The sequence below is a fragment of the Setaria italica genome, chromosome VI, assembly GCF_000263155.2.
Source record: "Setaria italica strain Yugu1 chromosome VI, Setaria_italica_v2.0, whole genome shotgun sequence".
Taxonomy (NCBI): Eukaryota; Viridiplantae; Streptophyta; class Magnoliopsida; order Poales; family Poaceae; genus Setaria; species Setaria italica.
In genome coordinates, this window is record NC_028455.1 from 30,072,910 (window position 1) to 30,095,014 (window position 22,105).

A 22,105-nucleotide genomic window follows, 5' to 3' on the forward strand; every position below is an offset into this window, starting at 1 on the left:
GCCTTCCTCTCTCATCCAAGGTCACGCACGGCGACTTCCTCGATGCGCTCCTCGAGCTCCTGTCCGCGGGCAAGGTCGCTCGTGACAACCTGACGACCATCCTTTTCGACGTGTTCGTAGCCGGGAGCGACACCATAGCGATCACGGTTGAGTGGGCGATGGCCGAGCTGCTCCGGAACCCGAGCATCATGGCCAAGGTGCGCATGGAGCTCGATGGCGTTCTCGGCGACAAAGAAACTGTCCAGGAGCCCGACGTGGCGAGCCTGCCGTACCTCCAGGCCGTGGTGAAGGAGGCGATGCGGCTGCACCCGGTGGCGCCGATACTGTTGCCGCATCAGGCCGTAGAGGACGGTGTCGAGATCGGCGGCTACATGGTGCCCAAGGGGAGCACCGTCATCTTCAACGCCTGGGCGATAATGCGGGATCCGGAGCTGTGGGAGAGGCCGGAGGAGTTCGTCCCGGAGCGGTTCTTGGACGAGGCTGCAAGTGTGGAGTTGAGGGCGAAGGACTTCGAGTTCATCCCGTTTGGGGCCGGACGGAGGCTGTGCCCTGGCTTGCCCATGGCAGAGCGTGTTGTGCCGCACATAGTGGCATCATTGCTACATGGGTTCGATTGGCGCCTGCCCGAGGGTGTATCCAATGAGCAATTGGACTTGAGCGAAAAGTTTACTACTGTAAATGTACTGGTCGTCCCACTTAGGGCAGTGCCCGTTATGAGAACCTAGTTGTATAGGGTCAATGCAAAATTGCAAATAAAGGTGTGTTTTTTTTCATTTTAATGGCACCGCCGTGGATGAATGAGCAAATAAAGGGCATTTAACTAGCATGTCTCATAGTTTAATGTTGGAAAATAGCGAGGTGGCCAGCGCAAATTGTGTGGGCTAGAGTTGATATAGACTTTGATATATTGTAACTAAAATAAAAACGGATGTGCCAGCATCCGGACGTCCGATAAATTTTTTATCGGACACTCCGTCGCAACATTGAAAAATAACTATCAAAACATCAAAAATCAACACTTGTAACATGAGAACATGCACTAAAAATAGTTTTGGAACTCATGCACGCCATCCATCTTATTATAGGATAAAAAATCCTCGTGCGCAGTATTTCATCATGTTTCATGCAACATTCATCAGAAGATAAATTTGCAACACCTTTACGTGAATGAAACATCTCTCACTTCGTGCAACATTCAAAACAGACACATTGCAACAATAAAAATCACAAGTTGCAACATCCCGAATAGAAACAATCTTGCGATCTCGGCCAAATCAAGTATTGCAACAACAAAAAAACATCTCTTACAACATTGCAACAACAAAAAAGCATCTCTTACAGCATTGCAACAACGAAAGAAGAAGAGGCCGAAACAAAGAAAACAACCATATGCAACATCGTGAAAAAGTTGGTGCAACACCCAATTGCTAGCAAGTCGGACTGTTGCAAACAGATGAAACATCAAAAGCCAACTGTTGCAACATCCAAAAATCTCTACTGCAACACCAGGAGGTACCTATCACAACATGGAGCCGTCAGTAGGCGCGAGCTTCTATTGCTCCGGTTCGCTACGACGTCGAGCATCACACTGAGGAGATGGAGCCCGCTCAAATCCACGACGACCAACCGGAGGGACAACCGTCCGGCGCAGCCACCGGTGTCGCCTTCATCGCCGAGAAGCCTCCAAGGGTGGGAGGAAGGCGCGGCGCAACGGGGTCATAGATGCAGAGGCCGGCGCGCTCCGCGAACAGGGCACTACGGTGGAGGACGAGGAGGTTGCCGTGGGACTCCACAGGCGTGTACCTGTCAAAACACATCCGACGCGAACACCCGCTGCGGCCGCCGCGCGACCTCCGTGTGGTGTCGCATTTGGTGCTCAAGGCTCTGTTCATGGAGGAAGAGCGACGCTGTAGGGCCGATAGGCGGCGGGGATCCGGGACCTGACACCAAGGAGCGGCGCTAGCTTGGCACATTCAACACAACAGAGGAGGTTGCCATCGTCTACAACCACGCCGCTGCGACTGATTGAGGAAGAAGGATATCTGATTTTTTCTAAGCTCAATCGGTGGAAGGTGGGACCTAGGGGCAGTAGAAAACGAGTGGATGAGAATGAAAGCATGTGTCCTGAACGGTGGAAGGTGGGACCAAGAACGTCCGATTTTTCTAATCCTCTTCGAATGTCAGGTTCCTAGCATTTTCGAAATAAAAATGGCAAAACAAGTGCTTTCATCTTAGAGCTTCCCGACCTAAGTCAATCTATCAACAACTACTCTGCCACTTAAGTTAAAAGTATGAAATGCGAAAATTTAAAGGAGTGAGTTAGAAAAGATGCAAACTTGACTCAATAATTTATTCCGTGGCATCGGTAGGTAAATGTTACCCTTAGTTCACGTGGAAGTTTCCCAAAGGTACACTTCCATTCACCAAGTCTCTCCTAGTCAAGAACTTTGGCTCACCACGAAGTCTCCCAACAAGACGGATGAGAAGCTTGTCATGAAGGAAACTCTCACCACTCCCTTCGTCATCGCCGCTCCACACCATACCAAGCCTAAGCTTCAATGATTTGCCAAGGAGTGCTAGAGTACCAAGTTTATATGGTTGGTTCGCTCTAACAAACAAGCACAAGGAAACAACACCTTGCTCTATCACTCTCTAGGCCTAATCTAACACTAACCACTCTCTAAACATGTGTTAATTGTTTTGGGTGACTAACTTAGCAATTTTGTGGTATGTACGTGTCTTCATGTACCTTAGACTCCCTTAGACTTTAACACTCTTCAGCAACTCGCTTGTCCTTGCTAATATTCTCAAGTTATACCTTGCTCACTCATGGCTTTGTCGTGCCCCCTGACGCTGTAGAGATCACAGCTCCATCATTTGCAATACCTGAGTTGATCCTTTGTCATGTCCCTTTCTTTATGAAGACTGCACTATGTAAAAAAATTGGCGACAAGTATACAAGTAATTCCCTGGTATGTTTTGTGGAGAAAGAAATGTTGACCTCAATTACTATTGAAGTGATCGTGGACCATTTCTATAAGATTAAAGAGCATAGAAATGATGAAAAATCGTATAGATGATGAAGTCAAGTATTACCATTTATACCTTTGTTGCCTTTTTAATTTTTCCTTTGTTGATTACATTATAATTGGTTAGTTCTAACACTTTTTTAGAGTATGCTATTTTAGTATTTTGTGAAAATGATGCAAAGGAATATTTCATTTTGCCCTCTACAACGTACAAAGCATGCATCATCGTTATGCTACTGAATGTGGTAAAATGTCATTTTGATAAGATTTATTTAATTATGTCTGACTTTCTATGTGTTGATATTGCAAGGAATCGGTGCTCATAGCCTAAGAGGGGGAACCTAATAGGGGGAGGGGTTGAATTAGGCAAACTTAAAACCTTAACCTATGGCTTCCACTGCCATGCATCAAAACATACACTAGATCATACTATCTAGATGTGCTTCTATGGTTAATCTAGTGAAACTTCCCACCCAAAAGGACTTTTACAACCTAGAGTCAATCCTATCATGATACTACTCTAGAAAGTAAAGGTACTCAAGTTGCAAGTATGAATTGCGGAAACATAAAGGAGTGGGTTAGGAAGGATGCAAACTCGGCACGACGAATTTATCCCATGGTATTGGTAGGAAAATGTGACCCCTGATCCATGTTGGAGCTCCACCAAGGATATGCTCCCGGTCATCAAGTCTCTCTCAGTCAAGGTCTTGGGCTCACCACAAAGGCTCTCGCCAAGTCAGATGAGAAGCTTGCCACAAAGGCAAGGCTCACCATTCCCTCTCTTCCAGTCACCTTGATGTCATCTCCACTACAGAGCTTCTGCATGAAGGAAGAGGTCTCCTTGTCCCCCGCACACGGTCGTCGCCGCCACTCCACACCAAGCTGGAGGGTCGAAGACTTGCCGGCAAGCCACCAAGGCCCCAAGGTGTCAGCACACCAAGCTTACAATGGTGGTTAACTCTTTAAACCAATCACAAGGTACCAACACCTTGCAGTCACTCTCTCTAGGCCTATCCTAGCACTAATCACTCTCTAAGCATGTGCTAAGTCTGGGATCAATCACTTTTGCACTTTTGGTGGCATGGATGTATTCTTAATTAGTCTTGGTCTTGAATGCACTCTTGGACACTCCAGCAACTCGAAATGGATGAGTAGAGAGGGTATAAATAGCCCAAAGGCCTCGAAGAGTCGTTGCACCAAAGACTAGTAAAATCTGTGAGCATCGGATGATCCGATGGTCACATTTGTAGGCATCGGATCATCCGGTGCCCCCTGCTAACGCATATAGCCATTGGACCCCCTGCTCAAATTCATCTGACGTTTCATTCGATGCACCGTCAGAATATCCGGTGCTGAAGGGGTTTCACCCGGAACCTCTCTGGACGATTTCAAAGTAAATATGCTTCATCCGACGGTCACCTCCACAAGGCATCGGATCATCCGGTGCTATAAGTCTTTTTCTCTCTGCTCTGTGAATTTATCCGACGCCTTGTTCGATGGCTGCTCTGATGGATAGCGGGGCACAATTAATCAATGATCAAAGACCGAACTGAAATACCCAGACCGAAATCGAAATATTTGATCCTAAATTCAGTTCCTAGTTCCTGATAACTGAAATAAATTCAGTTTTTTCGGTTCCCACCCTTGGGTCCCCGATTTAACCTAGAAAACGAATAGGCCCAATAGTACTTTAACAGACCAAGCTGGCCCAAGAGCATAACTAACCGTAACACACACGGACACACCTCCCTCAAGCGGTCAGGCCTCATCCACGCACCCCTCCCTCCCAATCTCATCCTCACCCCGCTGGCTGCCGCCTTCCACCCACGGGGGGAGATCGCACGCTCCCTCCCACTGGAGGTAAGCCGGTGCACAGCCGAACGCCCACCTTCCTCTCCTCCATCCCTCCATGCTTGCCCGCGATGCCAGGCTCCATTTCCCTTCCCCTGACCTCTACTCCTCCAAGCTCCAGGTCATCGCCCGCCTGTCCGCTCGCGCCGCACTCGACGGCACCCGGCCAGCGGCCGCTCGCGCGTCCCAGGTGCTTTGATTCTATTGGTTGCTCGCGCTCGGCAATCAGATGGTGGCAACTCCTTTCTCCTTATCTCCTTGAGATCGCAACACGTGATACATTTTGGAAGCAATTTTCTTTTATTTGTATTTCATCGCTGTTATTTGTGTTTCATCTGTGCTAATTTGTGTGGATTTTGTGTTGATTTGTGCCTCAATCATGTGTTGTGATGGTTGATTCTCTGTAATTTTTGGATGTATTCTCTGTTGGCTGACCGAGACCGAGACCGAACTAATGGAGACCGAATTCGTCGTTCTTGAAAATTTCTAGTAACCGATCGGTTCCGATTTTTGATAATCGAATTAATAAAAGACCGCGATCGGTTCGGTTCAGTCTAACCGAATGCCCACCCCTACCGATGGACCGTCGGTACATCCGGTGCTACTGTTGAATACTGTCATTTGAGCACCATGAATATAGGCACTTGAATACCATAGAATAATCGTAGATACCATGGTTTGAATCCTACAATACCATGATTTGGATATCAAGAATACCATCATTTGGATCATCCCATGATTTAGTTTGCATTCTTGTGACCTATAAAAGTTACAGGATACAAGCTAGACAAGCCATTTGCCTCAATGACTATGTTGTCACTCAATCACCAAAATCACAAACTATGACCTAATGGAGTCATGTTTCTTACAGATATCTTTTTATCTTTGTTCGTGTATCCATAGTACTTGTTTTGTGCAGGTGTGGAGGGAGAGGAGGCTGAGGGGGCATGTGCCCTCCTCCCCCCTTCCCCAATGCCAAGGACACTCGCTGGTGTATACCAATTTTTACCACTAGTCCATTAATCCATGCTCCACACGGGCTAATAGTTCTAAGAGATATTGTAGTAGAACATTGTTTAAAAATTTGAACGCTAGCTAATAATAAAAATTTTTAATTGAGACATTTAGAATCATACATTGGTTTTTTTTATATTTCTGTATAATAAACATTCATATAATTATATTAAGATTTAGGTGTTTGTTTTATATTTTTTTAGTAACGAAGTATGTAAGTAATTTAGATATAAATTTAGAATGGTATTTTAAGTTATTTTTTATAATGACATTCATGGTAGAATTTTAGATGAAAATTATGGAGTTACTTTAAATTATTTTTATAATGACAGAGCTGGAAAATTTAGATATAAGTTAGGAGTTTATTTTAGAATATTTTTATAATAATAGTGGTAGGTAATTTTTAAAAATATAATATAATAGACTAAGACTATGATTATTAGTGTATACAAGATTGATACCGGATGTTTATGATTTTTGTGGCAATTCATAGGATTTATCTTTTTTTCTAGCGTGTCTCGCTAATGCGGAGTCTCCAATTGAAAAAAAATCAGGGTACATAGCTAATAATAAAAATTGTTACCTTAAAAAATATAATAGACCAATGACTATGATTGTTAGAGTCTACAGGGTTGATACCCTGATGTTTATAATTTTGTGGTAATTCATAGGATTTATCTTTTTTTTCCTAGCGTGTCTTGCTAATACAGAGCCTCCAATTGAAAATAATGAGGGTACATAGCTAACAATCAAAACTATTACATTGAACTCTCTCATTTGTTAAATATTCTAACACAATATGTCATAGATATATACTTATTATCTTCATATAGATTTTAGTTAGTAATTACTTATAACACTTCCATCCACATTTATAATATTTCCTTTTTTCACTTTGCATCACGGTTATGCACTAGAATTTGTTTAATAGACATTAAATTTGAGCTATATTTTTAACATAGAAATCTATATTCTACTCACTTACACTATATATTTATAAATGGTGACGCACATCATGGATAATACCTTGATTATTTTTTTCTATACCAACAATATAAGAAATAATTAATTTAAAATCATATATTGCTGTTCCTTAGGGTATATTTTTAATGAAGATGATTTGGATTCAAATTTAGGGTTATCACATTTTATTTTTAATAATTACGAATGTGCATAATTTTGATCCAAATTTAAGGGTTACTTTAAATATTTTGTTAATACAAATTATTATTTTATAATGATGTAAGTGGGTAATTTAGATGAAGATGAGGGGTTACTTTATTTTATTCTATATAATGGCAGAGGTGGGTAATTTAGATATAGATTAAGGGGGTTATTTTTGGTGATTTTCATAATGACATAGGTGGGTAATTTTGCGAAAACATAATAGATTCAATGGCTATGATGATTAGACTACTGTACCGATGGCTAGATATTTTGCTTTTTTGAGAGAATTTCTAAAATTTCTCTCCTTTTATAGAGTGTCCACCTAGAATTCCTAGATAGTATCAAAAGAAGTCTCCAATTAGTAATAGTAAGATAAGATGTAAATCAAAGAATCAAAGAAAAACAATTAAATTTGACCACTATTTTGGCTTTGTTTCCGGTTTTATGAGTGCGCCACTTCTTGGATTTTATCCTGAATCGGTCATGTATGACTATAGATGCTATGTAAAGAACGATTGATAGGCTAGTCAAACAGCAAATAACATTGCTGAGCACACAGTACTTCACGTGGGGCGCGCCTATATACCTTCAGAGTTCAGATCATCTAGACACCGGCGACTCCAATCGCTCCGAATATTTTTTTTAATAAACAAGTGCTCCGACTCTCACATGCACACGGATAGAATCCTCAATCCTGACTCCTCTCTACAGACCAACTAGCTAAGCCACACAAATGGAGAGCGAGAGCTGGCTGCTGTTGGTGACGACGCTCGCCGTCTCGCTCCTCTACTATCTCGCCAGCGTCCGACGCCGTTCATCAAGTGGGGCCCGGCGGCCGCGCGGCCTTAGGCCGCTCCTGCTGATCGGCAACATCCTCGACCTCTGCATCGGCAACCTCCACCACACGCTCGCTCGCCTCGCGCGCGCACACAGCCCCATCATGCGCCTTGAGCTCGGGCTCACCACGGTGGTGGTCATCTCCTCGCGCGACGCGGCGGCGGAGGCGTTCACGAGGCACGACCGGCGGCTCGCCGCGCAGGCCTTGCCGAATGCCACCCACGCGCTCGAGTTCTCAGAGCGCTCCATGGTGTGTATGCTGAGCTCCGACCCGCGGTGGAAGCACCTGTGCGGCGTCATGGCCGCGAACATCTTCACGGTGCACGCCGCCCGAAAACGCAAGGTGCGTGACCTGGTGGGCTACCTCCGTGGGTGTGCCGCCGCGCCGGGTGAGAGGTGGTCGTCAGCGAGGCCATGTAATGCGGCACTCTGAACCTAGTGTCGAGCACCTTGTTCCTCGGTCACTTTGATACTGTTTCCACTAAGGAGTTTCTTCATGAAGGAAGGAGGTCTTCATGTCCCCCGCACAAGGTTGTCGATGCCGCTCCACACCAAACCGGAGGGTTGAAGACTTGCTGGCGAGCCATCAAGGCGCCGGCACACCTCTTGTACAACAGTGATTCACTCTAAAACCTGATCACAAGGTTGGCACACCTTGCACTCACTCCTTTCTCGGCCTATCCTAGCACTAATCACTTTTCTAAGCTTGTGCTAAGCCTTTGATGCATCACTTAAGCACTTTTGGTGGCTTGGATGTGTTCTTGATGAGTCTTGGTCTTCAATGCACCCCTTGACACTCCAGCCACTCCAAATAGGTGAGTAGTGGGGGTATAATTAGCCCCAAGGGCTCAAAGTGCCGTTGCTCCAACGGGTAGCGAAAAAGTATACCATTGAATGTCCTAATGGTCTATTTTTAGCCTGCATCGGAACATCCGGTGCATCTAGCCGCTGGACTCTCCGCGCCCAAATTTCTTAGAAATTCATTCGACGCCTTATCCGATGCCCCCATCGGATCAACCGATGCCACTATTCACGTCACATAGCCGTTGGATTCCCTGAAGTCATTGCTCCGATGCTTTCTCCAATGGTACCATCGGATCATCCGGTGCCGAAGGATTTCTAGCCAAAACCTTCTATAAAGGATTAAAGAAAATATACTTTGTTCGACGCTCCTTTTGTGTATACCATCGGATCATCCTGTGCTATTAAGCTTTCTCTATCTTCCAAGCCTGTCCCTTAGAATTCGTCCGACGCTACTAGAAAAGTGACTATCAGAACATCCGATGGTTGACTTTGTCTGGTTTTCTCCATAGCGTACCAATTACTCCGATGCTTGTTCCGACGCTTTTCAGGTGGGGCATCGGAACATCTGATGGTGCATTTTTCATTCCAAATCGTCTAATGCAAACACCAAAGATACCATCACTTGGACCAGCAGCGACACGATTGTCATCACAGTGGAGTGGGCAATGGCCGAGCTCCTTCGCAAACGGGACGCCATGGACAAGGTGCGTGCGGAGATCAAGGCCACCATCGGTGGCAAGGAAGCCATCGAGGAGCCCGACACGGCAAGCCTGCTGTACCTCCACGCCGTGATGAAGGAGGCGATGCGGCTGCACCTCGTGGCACCCATTTTGCTACCCAACCAAGCCATCGAGGATGGTGTCGAGATCGGCGGCTACACAATGCCCAGGGGGTCCATGATGATCTTCAACGCATGAGCAATCATGCGTGACCCGGCGGCGTGGGAGAGGCCAGATGAGTTCATCCCGGAGAGGTTCTTGGACCTGGAAGTCAAGGTAGACTTCAGAGTGAAAGACTTCAAGTTCATCCCGTTCGAAGCTGGCCGGAGGGTGTGCCCCGGCATACAATAGCGGAGCGTGTGGTGCCGTTCATACTCGCGTCGCTACTACACGCATTCGAGTGGCGCCTGCGGGATGGCATGTCCACCGAGAAGTTGGACATGACCAAGAAGTTCACCACCGACAATGTCATGGCTGTCCCTCTCAAGGCCGTGCCGGTCGTCGTCTAGATGCTGCTAGATGTTGGAATTTGGGCAATTGGAGGGCTCAGACAATGCCATTTTAATGGCATTGGCAATTTGGCAATAATGAAGCAACAAATCCATTGATCGATTGTCCTCAATCCCGTCTCAGCTAAATGTGTATACTCCTATAATGTGTCGCTTTGGTCTTGACACCATTTTCCTATATGTTCGGCAACTTTGTGATTGGTTGGTTAGACATTTCCGCGTTTTTCTGTTGAGTAAAATATACAAGTGGTACATCAACTTGGCAGCAAGTGTCATCCAGGTCTCCAAACTTACAAAATGCACATCTAAATCCCTAAACTTGTTAATCGTTTCATGTGACGTCCAAATCTCCATAACTTGCATTAAACGACATGCATGCTGACGTAAACATGGCATGTAGGGCCCACATGTTAGGTCCACCCATCTTCTCTCTTCCTCTCTGTGGGGACTTGGGAGGATGAACTACGCTGATGATTCGAAGCTCGATGTGGCTGGTCTTCTCGTTCCGCGCAGAGCTTCAAGTTTGATTTGGGGATCGTGGAGCACCTTCTAGTGGGCTGGCCTTCAATTTCTCGGGGGAGCAGTGCCCGATGCCCAGTTTCTCGTGGAAGATGTGGAAGCAAAGGCGGGGCTCAATAGCGAAGACACTATGGACCGCAGCGTAGGTGCCGTGGATCCAGCGGCAGATCTTGGAATCGAGCGTGTCCTACTCGAGCCGTTGGACATCACCAATGTTCAGCTTCTCGACGCTGAGCTCCTTTTGTGCATACCATCGGATCATCCCATGCTATTGAGCTTTCTCTGTCTTCCAAGCCTGTCCCTCGAATTCGTCCGACGCTACTAGAAAAGTGACCATCGGAACATCCGATGGTTGACTTTGTCTAGTTTTCTCCAAAGTGTACCAATTATTTCGACGCTTATTCCGACGCTTTTCAGGTGGGGTATCGGAACATCTGATGGTGCATTTTTCATTCCAAATCGTCCAATGCAAACACCAAAGCTACTATCACTTGGATGGTCTCTGTATTTTTTCTATCATTTGGATGCTTCAATACCATAGAATAATCCTAGATATCATGGCTTGGTCACTTAAATACCATAACTTGGATACTCGAATACCATAACTTGGATGTCAAGAATACCATCATTTGGACCTTGCCATTGTTTGGTTTGCATTCTTGGGACCTAGAAAACCTACAAGGTACATGCTAAACAAAGCATTAGTCCCAATGACTATGTTGTCACTCAATCACCAAAATCACAAACTATAGCTTAATGAGGCCATGTTCGCTACACGGCCATGAGCCCGACGAGGCTGAGTCCTCCACCATGCGCCAGGCTGAGGAGGTGCTCTCCTTCATGGAGCGTGAGGTCGAGCGCCGCAACCACGAAGCTGAGCTCCTCGCCCTCGCGTGCCTCCACCCGGTCTCCACCCTTGACCCCTCCTCCTTCCTTCTCTCCTCGCCCGCCACGCCACCGCCGTGCCTACAACCCACCATGCCGCCCTCGCCGCCGCCGGGAGAGGAGGAGGGGCGCCTCCGCCAGGACAGGAGGAGCGATGTCGGGCAGGGGAGAGCCGATGGGAGAGAAGGAGAGGCGCCGCCGCTGGAAGAGGAGGAGGGGCATCGCACTGGGAGAGGAGGAGTGGTGCCGGGCAGGGGAGAGCCGGTGGGAGAGGAGGAGGGGAGCCGCCGTCGAGAGAGGAGGAGCAGTGCCGCCGCTGGGAGAGGAGGAGCGGTGCCGGGTAGGGGAGAGCCGGCAGGAGAGGAGGAGGGGCACCACCGTCGGGAGAGGAGGAGGGGCGTCGCCGCTGGGAGAGGAGGAGCGGTGCCGGGCAGGGGAGAGCCGGCGGGAGAGGAGGAGGGGCGCTACCACCGGGAGAGGAGGGGCGCCGCCACCGGGAGAGGAGGAGCAGTGCCGGGCAGGGGAGAGCCGGCGGGTGAAGGAGACGGGAAAAAAAGAAGCGAACTGGTACAACATAACCAGTGGTAGTGGGTAATTTCTTCCAACTTGTGAAAGCCAAAGCTCCAGAAAGCACTTACTCTCTTACTGTGAAAAATGAACTACATGAAAGTAGCTTTCTCTGTAAGCCAAGGAGTATCCCTACTTCTAGCTTTTTTTTTTTTAGCCACAACACCAGAAAGCCAAAACCAAAGGGAGCCTCAGTCGTTGAAATTTCCGGATCCGTTGTACCGTGAGAAGTTTGTGCGTGTTTGCTGTTTTGCTTCAGTCGGAAGATGCCGATCGATCGACCATATGAACAGCAATCGGGGATCCTGCATTTTTGCGGCATGAGAGTTACGGGTGTTAGAGCAACTCCAAGAGACTGCTAATCTTACCCCCAATACTTTTTTTAGGAAAAAAGAGAGAAAAAATGAACTCCAACAATCCACCTAAACCTTCCCCAATTTTTTAGCGACGCTAAAAAACAGCCTGCCACCGTGTATATTTTAGCGTTGGCGTTCCTCCCCCAATCCTGATTCCCGCACGCCCGCGCGTCCCTTCCGATGGGCCCAATATGATAACTTGGCCTGTGTTTGAAATATTAGGGGCTATTTATTAGCGATCTGCTGTGGACTGATATGTTTTTGGGGGAAATTTTTTTTAGGAGAATCCCCAATACATAGTTTTGGGGAAGAATTTTTTAGGATACTCTTGGAGTTGCTCTTAGGCGTGAAATCAACAGGAGCGGACAGGAGTGAACACATTCTGGATCTCTGAAGTCTGAACCCGTTACTTGAACGTTCAAGAACTCTTGATGACTTGGGCTAAACCTATCCATCCATGTGTGTGGTCCAAGCCATATACACATGGGCATTATACAAGGCGCCAAGTCCTAGAGCAGATCCAATCCAACATAACAGTTACACATATTCTTGCATTATTTCTGGTCCCTGAAGTTCTGTCATTTTGTGTAACAAAGAACTCATCCTCTCTCTTTTTTTTACCATGGGTTCTATTTTTTTTATAATTTATCTACCTTTGCCACAATAAAACAAATTAACCTTTGAGTGTATTCTAACTTGGTTGCCACTTTTCAAAAATTTGCCGATGGATCTGCATTGAATAAATGTACTATTAGTGTTGATGTTGGGAAAAAATAGAAGAAACGGAGTGAATTCTTTTCAAGTTCTGTATAGGCATTTTTTTTGGCAAAACATCCAAGTATTATTAACTTATACTAACATTTTTCAATTATGATATAGGCAATCATTGATCTCATTCTGTTGATAAAAATGTAAGAACTATAACGATGCAAACATATTATAAAAATGGATTCACGGTTTATGAAATATAAGCATTTAACTGCATAAGCTTACTAACTCTACCATTCTGGTGCGTTCACACGTGCATTGCCTTGGATAGTTGGATGTAAGCAAGTGTCGTTGAATGGGGGGGAAAAAAAACTTCACGCATTCGTATGGTTGAACGAGAAAAAAAAAGGCCTTGCGTGTAGGCTTGTGCGTGCACACTGTCTAGTGAAAAGGGTGTGCAAATGCCAAAAGGCTATAACTATCCAAGGCAATGCACGTGTGAACGCACCAGAATTCACCATTTTCCATGTCGTGCCAGAAAGAATTCCTGCCAGATCCAGTACATTTCCACGTAGAGAACACGAGTAGCAATCAAGGGCACCAACCTCTCTGCAGACTAGACTGACTTCTCACATGCACGGATTGAATCATGCCGGAACAAGCTACCAGCTACGCCCCACAAATGGAGCGCGATCTCTGGTTGCTGTCGGCAACGCTCGCCGTCGTCACGCTGCTCTACTACGCCAGCCTAAGACACCGTTCCGGCGCTGCACGGCGGCCGCCGCCCGGCCCTAGGCCACTCCCACTCATCGGCAACCTCCTCTCCCTCCGCGGCAACCTCCACCACACGCTCGCGCGCCTCGCCCGCGCCCACGGCCCCGTCATGCGCCTCCGGCTGGGGCTCTCCACGGCCGTCGTCATCTCCTCGCCCGACGCGGCGAGGGAGGCGTTCACGAGGCACGACCGCCGCCTCGCCGCGCGCGCCGTCCCGGACACCGCCCGCGCCCTCGGCTTCTCGGCGCGGTCCATGATCTGGCTGCCGAGCTCCGACCCGCTCTGGAGGACCCTGCGCGGCATCGTCGCGACGCACGTCTTCTCCCCGCGCGGCCTCGCGGCGGCGCGCGGCGTCCGCGAGCGCAAGGTCCGCGACCTGGTGAGCTACATCCGTGGGCGCGCCGGGCGGGACGTCGACGTCGGCCAGGCCGTGTACGGCGGCGTGCTCAACCTGGTGTCGAGCGCCTTGTTCTCCGACGACGTGGTCGACGTGGGCGCCGAGTCTGCGCAGGGGTTGCGCGGGCTCGTGGAGGAGCTCGTCGAGCTGGTCGCGAAGCCGAACGTCTCGGACCTTCTCCCTCTGCTCCGGCCGCTGGACCTGCAAGGATGGCGGCGCCAGGCGACCGGACGCTTCGAGAAAGTCTTCCGCGTCCTTGACGGCATGATCGACCGCAGGTTGGCCGAGGCTTCCTCTCAGGACAAGCGCGGCGACTTCCTCGACATCCTCGTGGAGCTCATGGCCGCGGGCAAGATCGCGCGCGACAACGTGACGACCATCCTGTTCGACGTGTTCGCCGCCGGGAGCGATACGATGGCGATCACCGTGGAGTGGGCGATGGCCGAGCTGCTCCGCAACCCGGGCGCCATGGCCAAGCTGCGCGCCGAGATCGAGGGCGCTCTCGGGAGCAAGGAAGCTGTCGAGGAGGCCGACGCGGCGAGCCTCCCTTACCTCCAGGCCGTGGTGAAGGAGGCCATGCGGATGCACCCCGTGGCGCCGCTGATGCTGCCGCACCGGGTCGTGGAGGACGGCGTCGAGATCGGAGGCTACGCCGTGCCAAAGGGCTGCGCGGTGATCTTCAACACGTGGGCGATAATGCGCGACCCGGCGTCGTGGGAGAGGCCGGACGAGTTCGTCCCGGAGCGTTTCTTGGGCATTGAGAGCAAGGTAGACTTCCGGGGGAAAGACTTCGAGTTCATCCCGTTCGGGTCCGGCCGGAGGTCGTGCCCCGGCCTGCCGATGGCCGAGCGCGTGGTGCCGCTCATACTGGCGTCGCTGCTCCACGCGTTCGAGTGGCGCCTGCCGGACGGCGTGGCCGCCGGGCGGTTGGACGTGAGCGAGAAGTTCACCACCGCCAACGTCTTGGCCGTCCCTCTCAAGGCCGTGCCCGTCGTCATCGCCTAGTTACTGCATGCAGTCTGGCGTGTGCTTAGAATCGACAGCAGTATGCCATAGATGTAGTCTGCTTCTGCAGATGGTAGAAATGGGCAATTGAAAGGCGCAAATAATGCCACTTCGATCATCACTTCAATGGCATTTGCGATTTGGCATGTGTGCACCGACAAATCCAATGATCACTTGTTCCTATCATGTCCGCTGAGAAATACTACTATTATACATGCATCGAGTTGTGGGTGGTGGTGGATTTGACACCGTTTTCCCTGATATTCAGGAACTTCAAACTCGGAAGTTGGTCCCCGTCGCCGTCCGATTTGCAGGCTTTGCAGTTTCCTGAATCCCGATCCATGCCGATAACAACACAACTATACATTTTTTATTTGGAAAAATAAGCAGAGCACTGCTATGGCATTTAAGAGAAAGCATGCGAGTCTTACATAGGTACGATATTACATAAAAGATATTACACAACTCATGAAACTTGAAAGCTTTGACCTATGTTCTAGGAATTTAGAGAACATGATACATGTCCTCCTTGACAATTACTTGAAAGCTTTGATAGAGTTTAATAGGTAGGTGCTCAGGGCATAGTTTCCATGGAGAAGACCACATTTTTTATTTCCTCTTCAGAGAAAGGTTTAGTAAGAAAGTCATTATCCTCTTGGGATATGTTTTTCAAATGGGGGATATGTTTTTCAAATGGGCTCCAGCGTGGGATCCATTTTAATTTCTTGGCTATAATAGGACCAAAAGAGCTCCTAGTAGTTCTATGTTGCATGTGCTAAAAAATGTTTTCATGATTTCATCACCTTCAATGTGTTCTGAGCTAAACATAGAATTCTTTCTCCTTTTCCCCTGCCTCATTATGCACAATTCCAACCTTTACAGCCATTTTTATTTCTGGTTCGATCCTGAACATATTGTCGTCTCAAACATAAACAGCCAGATCGAAATGCCACACGAATACATCGAGTTACGTAGCAAGACTACAGCAAACACAGTGAGACAGCCCCAGCCCCAACCCCAAAGGCGCCCGCCACACGGAATTGGACCACGCAGACAAGCGTCTACGATAGATACACAAGCACATCAAGACCGAAGGCGTCGTGGCGAAACCTCCGGATCACATCCTCCTCCACGCGCCAATCAGCACGGTCCGGTCTTCTTGTTCACGGCGTTCCTCCATCGCGCGGCGACCTCCCGCTCGATCTCTAGGACGCTCTTCTTGGCCACGACGCCGTCGTCCGACTGCGCGGCGGTGGCGCTGGAGACCCGCACGGCGTGGGTGGCGCGGGCGTCCAGCTCGCGCAGGATCTTCTGGATGTCGTTCACGAGCCGCTCGGAGAGGCTCCGGCTGAAGTCCTCCCTGATGACGACGCGGAGCACCGCCACGTGCTCCGCGTCGGCCGGCATGGTGTACGCCGGAACGATCCAGCCGAACCGCCGCAGGTTCTCGGAGATGTCGAACACGCTGAAATGGTTGCTGTCCTTGAGAGAGAAGGCGACCAGCGGCACGCCGGTCTCCTTGGAGAGGATGTCGAACCGGCCAGTCGCCGCGACGCCTTCCCGCAGAACGGCAGCGTTCGCCTTGCAGTTCTGCATTATGTTCTTGTACCCCTGCAGCAGAATGGTGGCACCAACAATTAGTTTTTATCATTCTGTGCCTGGTACACATATTGTCTGAATGAAACTATTTCGCAACCTCTGAAAGAATAATGGAAATACCTCGAAGCCTAGGCGAATGAGCTGATAGTATTGTGCAATGATCTGACTAGAACCTGCAGAAGAGTTTCTAAGCCATCAATTTCCTGTAGTATAAGGAATATCAAAGGAACTGAATCACCCAGAGACCTGAAAGAGATACCTTTAGAGAAGTTGAGCGTGAATGTAGGCTGGTCTGTCCCTAGGTAGTTTATATGGAAAATGAGCTCTTCAGGCAAATCTTCCTTGCTCCTCCAAATTACCCAACCAACACCAGCGTAGACAAGCCCATATTTGTGCCCACTGACATTGATGCTCTTCACTAGCGGTAGCCTGAAGTCCCATTCAAGCTCAGGGTAGAGGAAAGGCGCTATGAATCCTCCGCTCGCAGCGTCAACATGAATCGGCACATCCAACCTTCATATGATGTATAACAGAGTAAGCATCTCGACAGAAATTTGAGCAGAGTATGTTGCATTGCTGTGTTTTGCAGCAACAATTCTGGTCATACGCATAAGAAAGATATTGAATGCAGTGTTCGGGATGATTTCAGGAAAATACCAGCTATACAGTGTCAAAAACATAATTAAAAAAGAGTAACATGCCAGTGAGCTATGGTGGCACCATTGGCTATGTTCATTTTTGGAAATAAGTTTTGACTTACCCCATGGTCCATGGCACAGACCATGTGTTACATAAATACATCAAGCAGGGTTCTTTTTCAGAAATAAGTTGGCGCCTTTGCTTTCACGAATTTTGTTAATAAGGCCTATTAAAACTTGTAAGGATGATTAACCACCACTTCGAACCCCAAAAGAAACATCAGACTGGTGCTGCTAGACCAATGAACCATGATGTTTGCATTGAGAAGGTAATACCCTGGAGGTCTAGATAGCTGATAAAATGCTTACCCAGTTTCCTTGTTCTTCTTTGTAAGAAGGTCATTCAATAGCTTAACATCTTCAAACTCCCCGGTGAGAGTAGATCCCAAGATGGCCGCAACACATATAGTGTTCTCATCCACCATCTCAACGGCCTTGACAGGGTCCATGACATAATATCCTTCAGATAACTTAACCTCCTTTAGCTCTACTTCAAAATATCTTGCAAATTTCTCCCAGCAAACCTAGGAACATTAGAAATCACCAGAGGCATCTTTCAGACATATGCTTTACGATCAACTTCTTTGATAATTTATACAAGCATATACCTGAACATTAGCACCAGTGACAATGTTGGGTTTGTCATATGACTTCCCCTGTTCCTTCCTCCTGTTTTGCCATTTCCTCTTGAATGCTAGGCCTGCAAGCATAATTGCTTCTGAGGATCCCACTGTTCCAACTCCAACAGCCGTCTCATCCTCCTTAATCGGTGCATTGAACAGGTGAGCTATCATATTTACGCAACGGTTCTGCAAAGATATCGGCAAGCAATAAGCAAATGTGCAACGGTAACTAAAAATGCAGAAGTATGTTAGCAAGTAACAGTCGTGCAAATGGTCAAAGCAGCATTGGCCAACGGAAAAATGTCAGTATCATTAGTTATTACTGGATTAGATCACTTAAACACACCTAAACACCTGTTATTACTTGCCTACAACTCATCATCCCAATCCATCTGAATTGAACTATCTGTCAATGAAACCATTCAGTCCGGCTGTTGCTATTAACTAGTGCTGCAGCAGCAGCAGCAGAAGAAGAAGAATCAGGGAAATGCCAATTTATTTCAAGAAGACCAATTCGACAGTATCCGAGAATCAACAAATTCTACCCCTAAAAGCCATCAGAGAATGCTCTGCCCTTTCTTTTCTGGCAGTGAATCAGGGCATAAGGCACATTGACGAGTGGTGTTTTCTACAGAATTATCATGTAAGCCAGTAACTGTCATGCAACCACTGTATGTTCCCTTCACAAGTCCTTTTTTTTTGGCAGCTTGACGTTTATCAGGTATTCAGGTTTATGCATAAACACGTTTAAAACTTATTTTTAATGTGTAATCACCCTGAAACTTTTAATTGGTATGACTTATCCAAACTCAGGTAGTACTTTTTTAGGGTGTTTTGGTTCGAGGAATAGGGTGATCCGTCAACTTTCCACTCCTCAAATATCTGTTTGGTTTGAAGAAGAAATGAGTTGATCAGTCACTATCTTATTCCTCACAAGCACATGGTTAGCTTAATAATTACAAATGGATTCATCTCCAAATTAATGGGCTGACCATGACTGACCATTCCATTCCAGATGGAAACCAAACAGTATATTGATGCCTGAACCGCCGAATGCTTCGTGACTTCAGCTCAGGCAGTCCGTGCCTTCTATTGTTGGCAAATAAAAGTTGTAGTCCAAGGCGTTCAGGAGTCCATGACTTGATATAGACAACGGACAGACGGAAGCATAAGACTGACAATGATGGATTAATTAGGCTTAATAGATTCGTCTTGCGAATTAGCCTCCATCTGTATAATTAGTTTTATAATTAGCCCATGTTTAGTCCTCCTAATTAGCCTCCGAATATTCGATGTGATATGAATATTCGATGTGACATGAATTTTAGTCAAATCCAAACACTCCCTAAGACTCTGAACCATTTCCAAAATCTTTTTTAAGTAAATTCCAAAATCTTAAGCTTTGGCAAACTCAGGTACCTTTCTGACGTGTTCACACAATCTCACTCAAATTTTTAACAGATGACTCATCCAAACTCGGGTACTTTTTAAGTCTGAAGGCTGAAACCCAAATGCTTGGAGACTTCAGAGTTCAGAAGGTCAGTAGTCAGTACCTTCTATTCGTGGCAAATATCAGGTCCTAAAAGATTCGAGTCCAGGTTTGCACATGTCCATGGCTTGATACAGACAATCAGGTAGACGGAAGCACAAGGCTGACAGAACTTTGTCAGCAACTTGAGATCAGCAAGAAGTAAAGCAACTTTTGAAGACGAACTCTGAAGAAGCGATTTCAAGACTTCAAGCTTTGGCAAAAGTAGCTAGCTAACTAGAATAAGATGGTGCGATTCAGAAATTTCAAACTTTGGCAACACTTGCTAGCTAGAAGGCGATGGTGTGATCTGTAGGTAATAGTCGGTACCTGGAGCTCTGTGGTGACTGGGTACTCGTCCATGTCGACGTAGTTCTTGTTGATGGATCCCATGATGAGCTTGTCGCACTCGGGCTCCATCCAGGTGGTGACGAAGGAGGCGAGGTTCAGGCGCGGGTTGCCGTCCAGCATCAGCTCGTCGTTGATGATCTGGAACGCCGCCTCCCGCGGGATCGACCGATCCGGCATCCGGTACCTGCACCAGCCCAGCCAGAGGATCATCAGTTGAGTACCGCGCGCGCGGATCGGCGAAGCGATAGCGAAATCGTGGCCCCGGGGCCGGGCCGTAGCCGGTGGTCACCGCGGCAGCAGCTCCCGCACGTAGCGCGACGCGAAGGTGCTGGCCACGGCGTCGTCCCGGCCGATGGAGTTGGCGTGTGAGAGCACCATGGCTGCTGCGGCTGCTCACGCTCCCCTGCCGTCTGCCGATTGTCCTTGCTCCCGACGTGGGTAGGTTCGGTTTGTGTGGTGGTGGTGGTAGTGGGAGTGCCCGAGTGGTAAGCTGGTACTACTAATCGCGGCGACCTGGCCCAACCACCGGCCTCCGCGCGGCCGCGGCGTAGCACTGAAACGGAATCGCCGCTGCCACTACCAGTACAGTTACAGGTACACAGGGAACTGACCGTGGGAGCGGGTCGCGGACGTAGCGGGACGCGAAGAAGGTGGAGCTCACCGGCTCGGCGTCCGTGCCGGGCCCGGTCGCCGCCACGGTAACCACCATCTCGTGCTCGGCTGCTCGCTCTACTCGGCTCCGCGTACGTACGGCCTACGGGGCGAGCGGACAGCGACGGCCGGCCCCGGAGAGGGGAATCGATTCGCCCGTGGGCGGAGGCGGAAAGGCGAGGGCGACGCGTCGGTCGGGAGGCAGAGAGCGAGTGCTGGTGCGGGGTGGCGTGTCGCGGTGCTCTCGTGGCCATGACGGCGACGTGGGGGTTTTAGCCGGGCGGGTCGGGCGCCGGCCGCCGGCTCGGGACGCAGCGCGGGCATTTTTTAGCCGCGCGCTCGCACACGTATGCGTGGCCCGGCGCACGCGGCCGCGCGGCGAGGGGTCCGCGTGGTGCCGCGGTGGCGTGGGGCAGGCGATGGCGCGCGGTTGTTTATTGCGGATCCCCATGCGCGATCGCTCGCGTCGCAGCGTCACTGCTCGGTCCTGCGTGTCGGCCACCCGTCGGCGCGAGAACTCGGGTGCCAGCCACAGCTAGCTCTGTCAAAGTGTGAACAGCACGCGGCAGGACACAGACCCAGGTCGACCCGACTCGATCGAGTTGCCGGATGAAACGAGTGCGCGGATTCCCTGCGGATCCCGTTAGTTCTGGTCGTGTGTGGTGTGGTGTGGATGAAGTGATGGACTCTGGAAGTCTGGAGTGTTGTTGCGCGGAGCGGATTCGAGCGACGGTTTGTTCAGGGAGGATCAAAGGGAGGAACAGAGGGGTCGACTAGCTTTTCTATCGTGCGATTAGGCTCTCAAGCTTTATTAGCTGATCAAATGCAGCGGATCCCACCACATGCGCTGCTGGCGCGCTGGGTGTGGCGTTCGATGTCGAAGCCCCTGTAGCTGTAGGGGGTCGCTTCATGGGGAAGGATGTGTCGGTAGCGAGTAGCGAGTAGCGACCGAAAGTGGATTATCTGCGGCGCGTGGCTCAAAGGTGCAAACAAAAACTACCTGTGGCACCGGGCCCGTCTCGACAAATGCTACCAAGTTTTTTTTTTTGACAGCGCGCGCAAGCACAAACGTACAAATATAGAGATAGAGTATACACTACACACAGTATTCCCTCTGTCCCTGCCTTCTGCCTTTCGCGCATAGATATTTAAATGTATGTAAATATATATAAATCTAGAAAAATCAAAATGACGTATAATTTAAAATGAAAGGAGTAGATACGAAACCTTTAAAAGTGGTGGACATGTACATTGGACCCGATGCGCCGTGCAAACAAAATGGACGCAACTAGAAACATGGTAGTTTCCTTGGTTGATACAAACTTACTTTAGATTATACTCCCTAATTCTTCGGCTATACCTTCCTAATTCACCGATAGGGTGATTCTGGTAGAGAGCAGGATGGATGAAGAACAGATAGGAAGTGATTCTGGTGGAGGTTGAGCAATGAGTAGTGGGTGCAAATTTTTTTTAAGCGCCCGGCTCTAAATGGATAAAAGAATTATTGTCAGTTG

General features: G+C 48.6%; 3 protein-coding genes and 1 pseudogene across 4 annotated transcripts in view; 3 read left to right on the forward strand and 1 right to left on the reverse strand.

The window, feature by feature from the left end:
- The window catches only part of LOC101771549 (cytochrome P450 76M5-like), a 5,198-nt gene extending 4,375 nt beyond the window's left edge, over positions 1 to 823 (forward strand). Inside the window, 1 exon segment of the mRNA XM_012846860.3 lies at positions 9 to 823. Coding sequence (XP_012702314.2) covers positions 9 to 725 — 717 coding nt within the window. The 3' untranslated portion in view covers positions 726 to 823.
- A 6,971-nt stretch (positions 824 to 7,794) lies between these two features.
- Positions 7,795 to 9,930, forward strand: LOC101771945 (annotated as a pseudogene).
- A 3,556-nt stretch (positions 9,931 to 13,486) lies between these two features.
- LOC101755461 (cytochrome P450 76M5) lies at positions 13,487 to 15,354 on the forward strand. The gene has a single exon (XM_004973587.3). The coding sequence runs from the start codon at positions 13,615 to 13,617 to the stop codon at positions 15,139 to 15,141; it is 1,527 nt and encodes a 508-aa protein (XP_004973644.1). The 5' UTR covers positions 13,487 to 13,614; the 3' UTR covers positions 15,142 to 15,354.
- Positions 15,355 to 15,962: 608 nt separating this feature from the next.
- Positions 15,963 to 20,703, reverse strand: LOC101755874 (glutamate decarboxylase 1). 2 transcript variants are annotated; one of them, XM_022827526.1, is made up of 7 exons: positions 20,552 to 20,703; positions 19,920 to 20,124; positions 18,047 to 18,247; positions 17,748 to 17,962; positions 17,000 to 17,253; positions 16,861 to 16,913; positions 15,963 to 16,752 (listed from the first exon to the last, which is right to left on the reverse strand). In XM_022827526.1, the coding sequence occupies exons 1-7, from the start codon at positions 20,647 to 20,649 to the stop codon at positions 16,282 to 16,284; spliced, it is 1,497 nt and encodes a 498-aa protein (XP_022683261.1). In that variant the 5' UTR covers positions 20,650 to 20,703; the 3' UTR covers positions 15,963 to 16,281. The 2 variants fall into 2 exon arrangements, with proteins under 2 accessions (XP_022683261.1, XP_004973645.1); XM_004973588.2 differs by lacking the exon at positions 20,552 to 20,703 and adding an exon at positions 20,230 to 20,545.
- Between the last annotated feature and the right edge of the window lie 1,402 nt (positions 20,704 to 22,105).

What these genes read in the sequence shown, in the direction of transcription:
- LOC101755461 (XM_004973587.3), top strand. Translation starts at nt 13,615, where the DNA reads ATGCCGGAACAAGCTACCAGCTACGCCCCACAAATGGAGCGCGATCTC.
- LOC101755874 (XM_022827526.1), bottom strand. Translation starts at nt 20,649, where the DNA reads ATGGTGGTTACCGTGGCGGCGACCGGGCCCGGCACGGACGCCGAGCCG. An exon ending in AAGAAGAACAAGGAAACTGG is followed by an intron (nt 17,254 to 17,747) that starts GTAAGCATTTTA and finishes CATCATATGAAG; the next exon opens with GTTGGATGTGCCGATTCATG. An exon ending in CACGCTCAACTTCTCTAAAG is followed by an intron (nt 16,914 to 16,999) that starts GTATCTCTTTCA and finishes ACTCTTCTGCAG; the next exon opens with GTTCTAGTCAGATCATTGCA.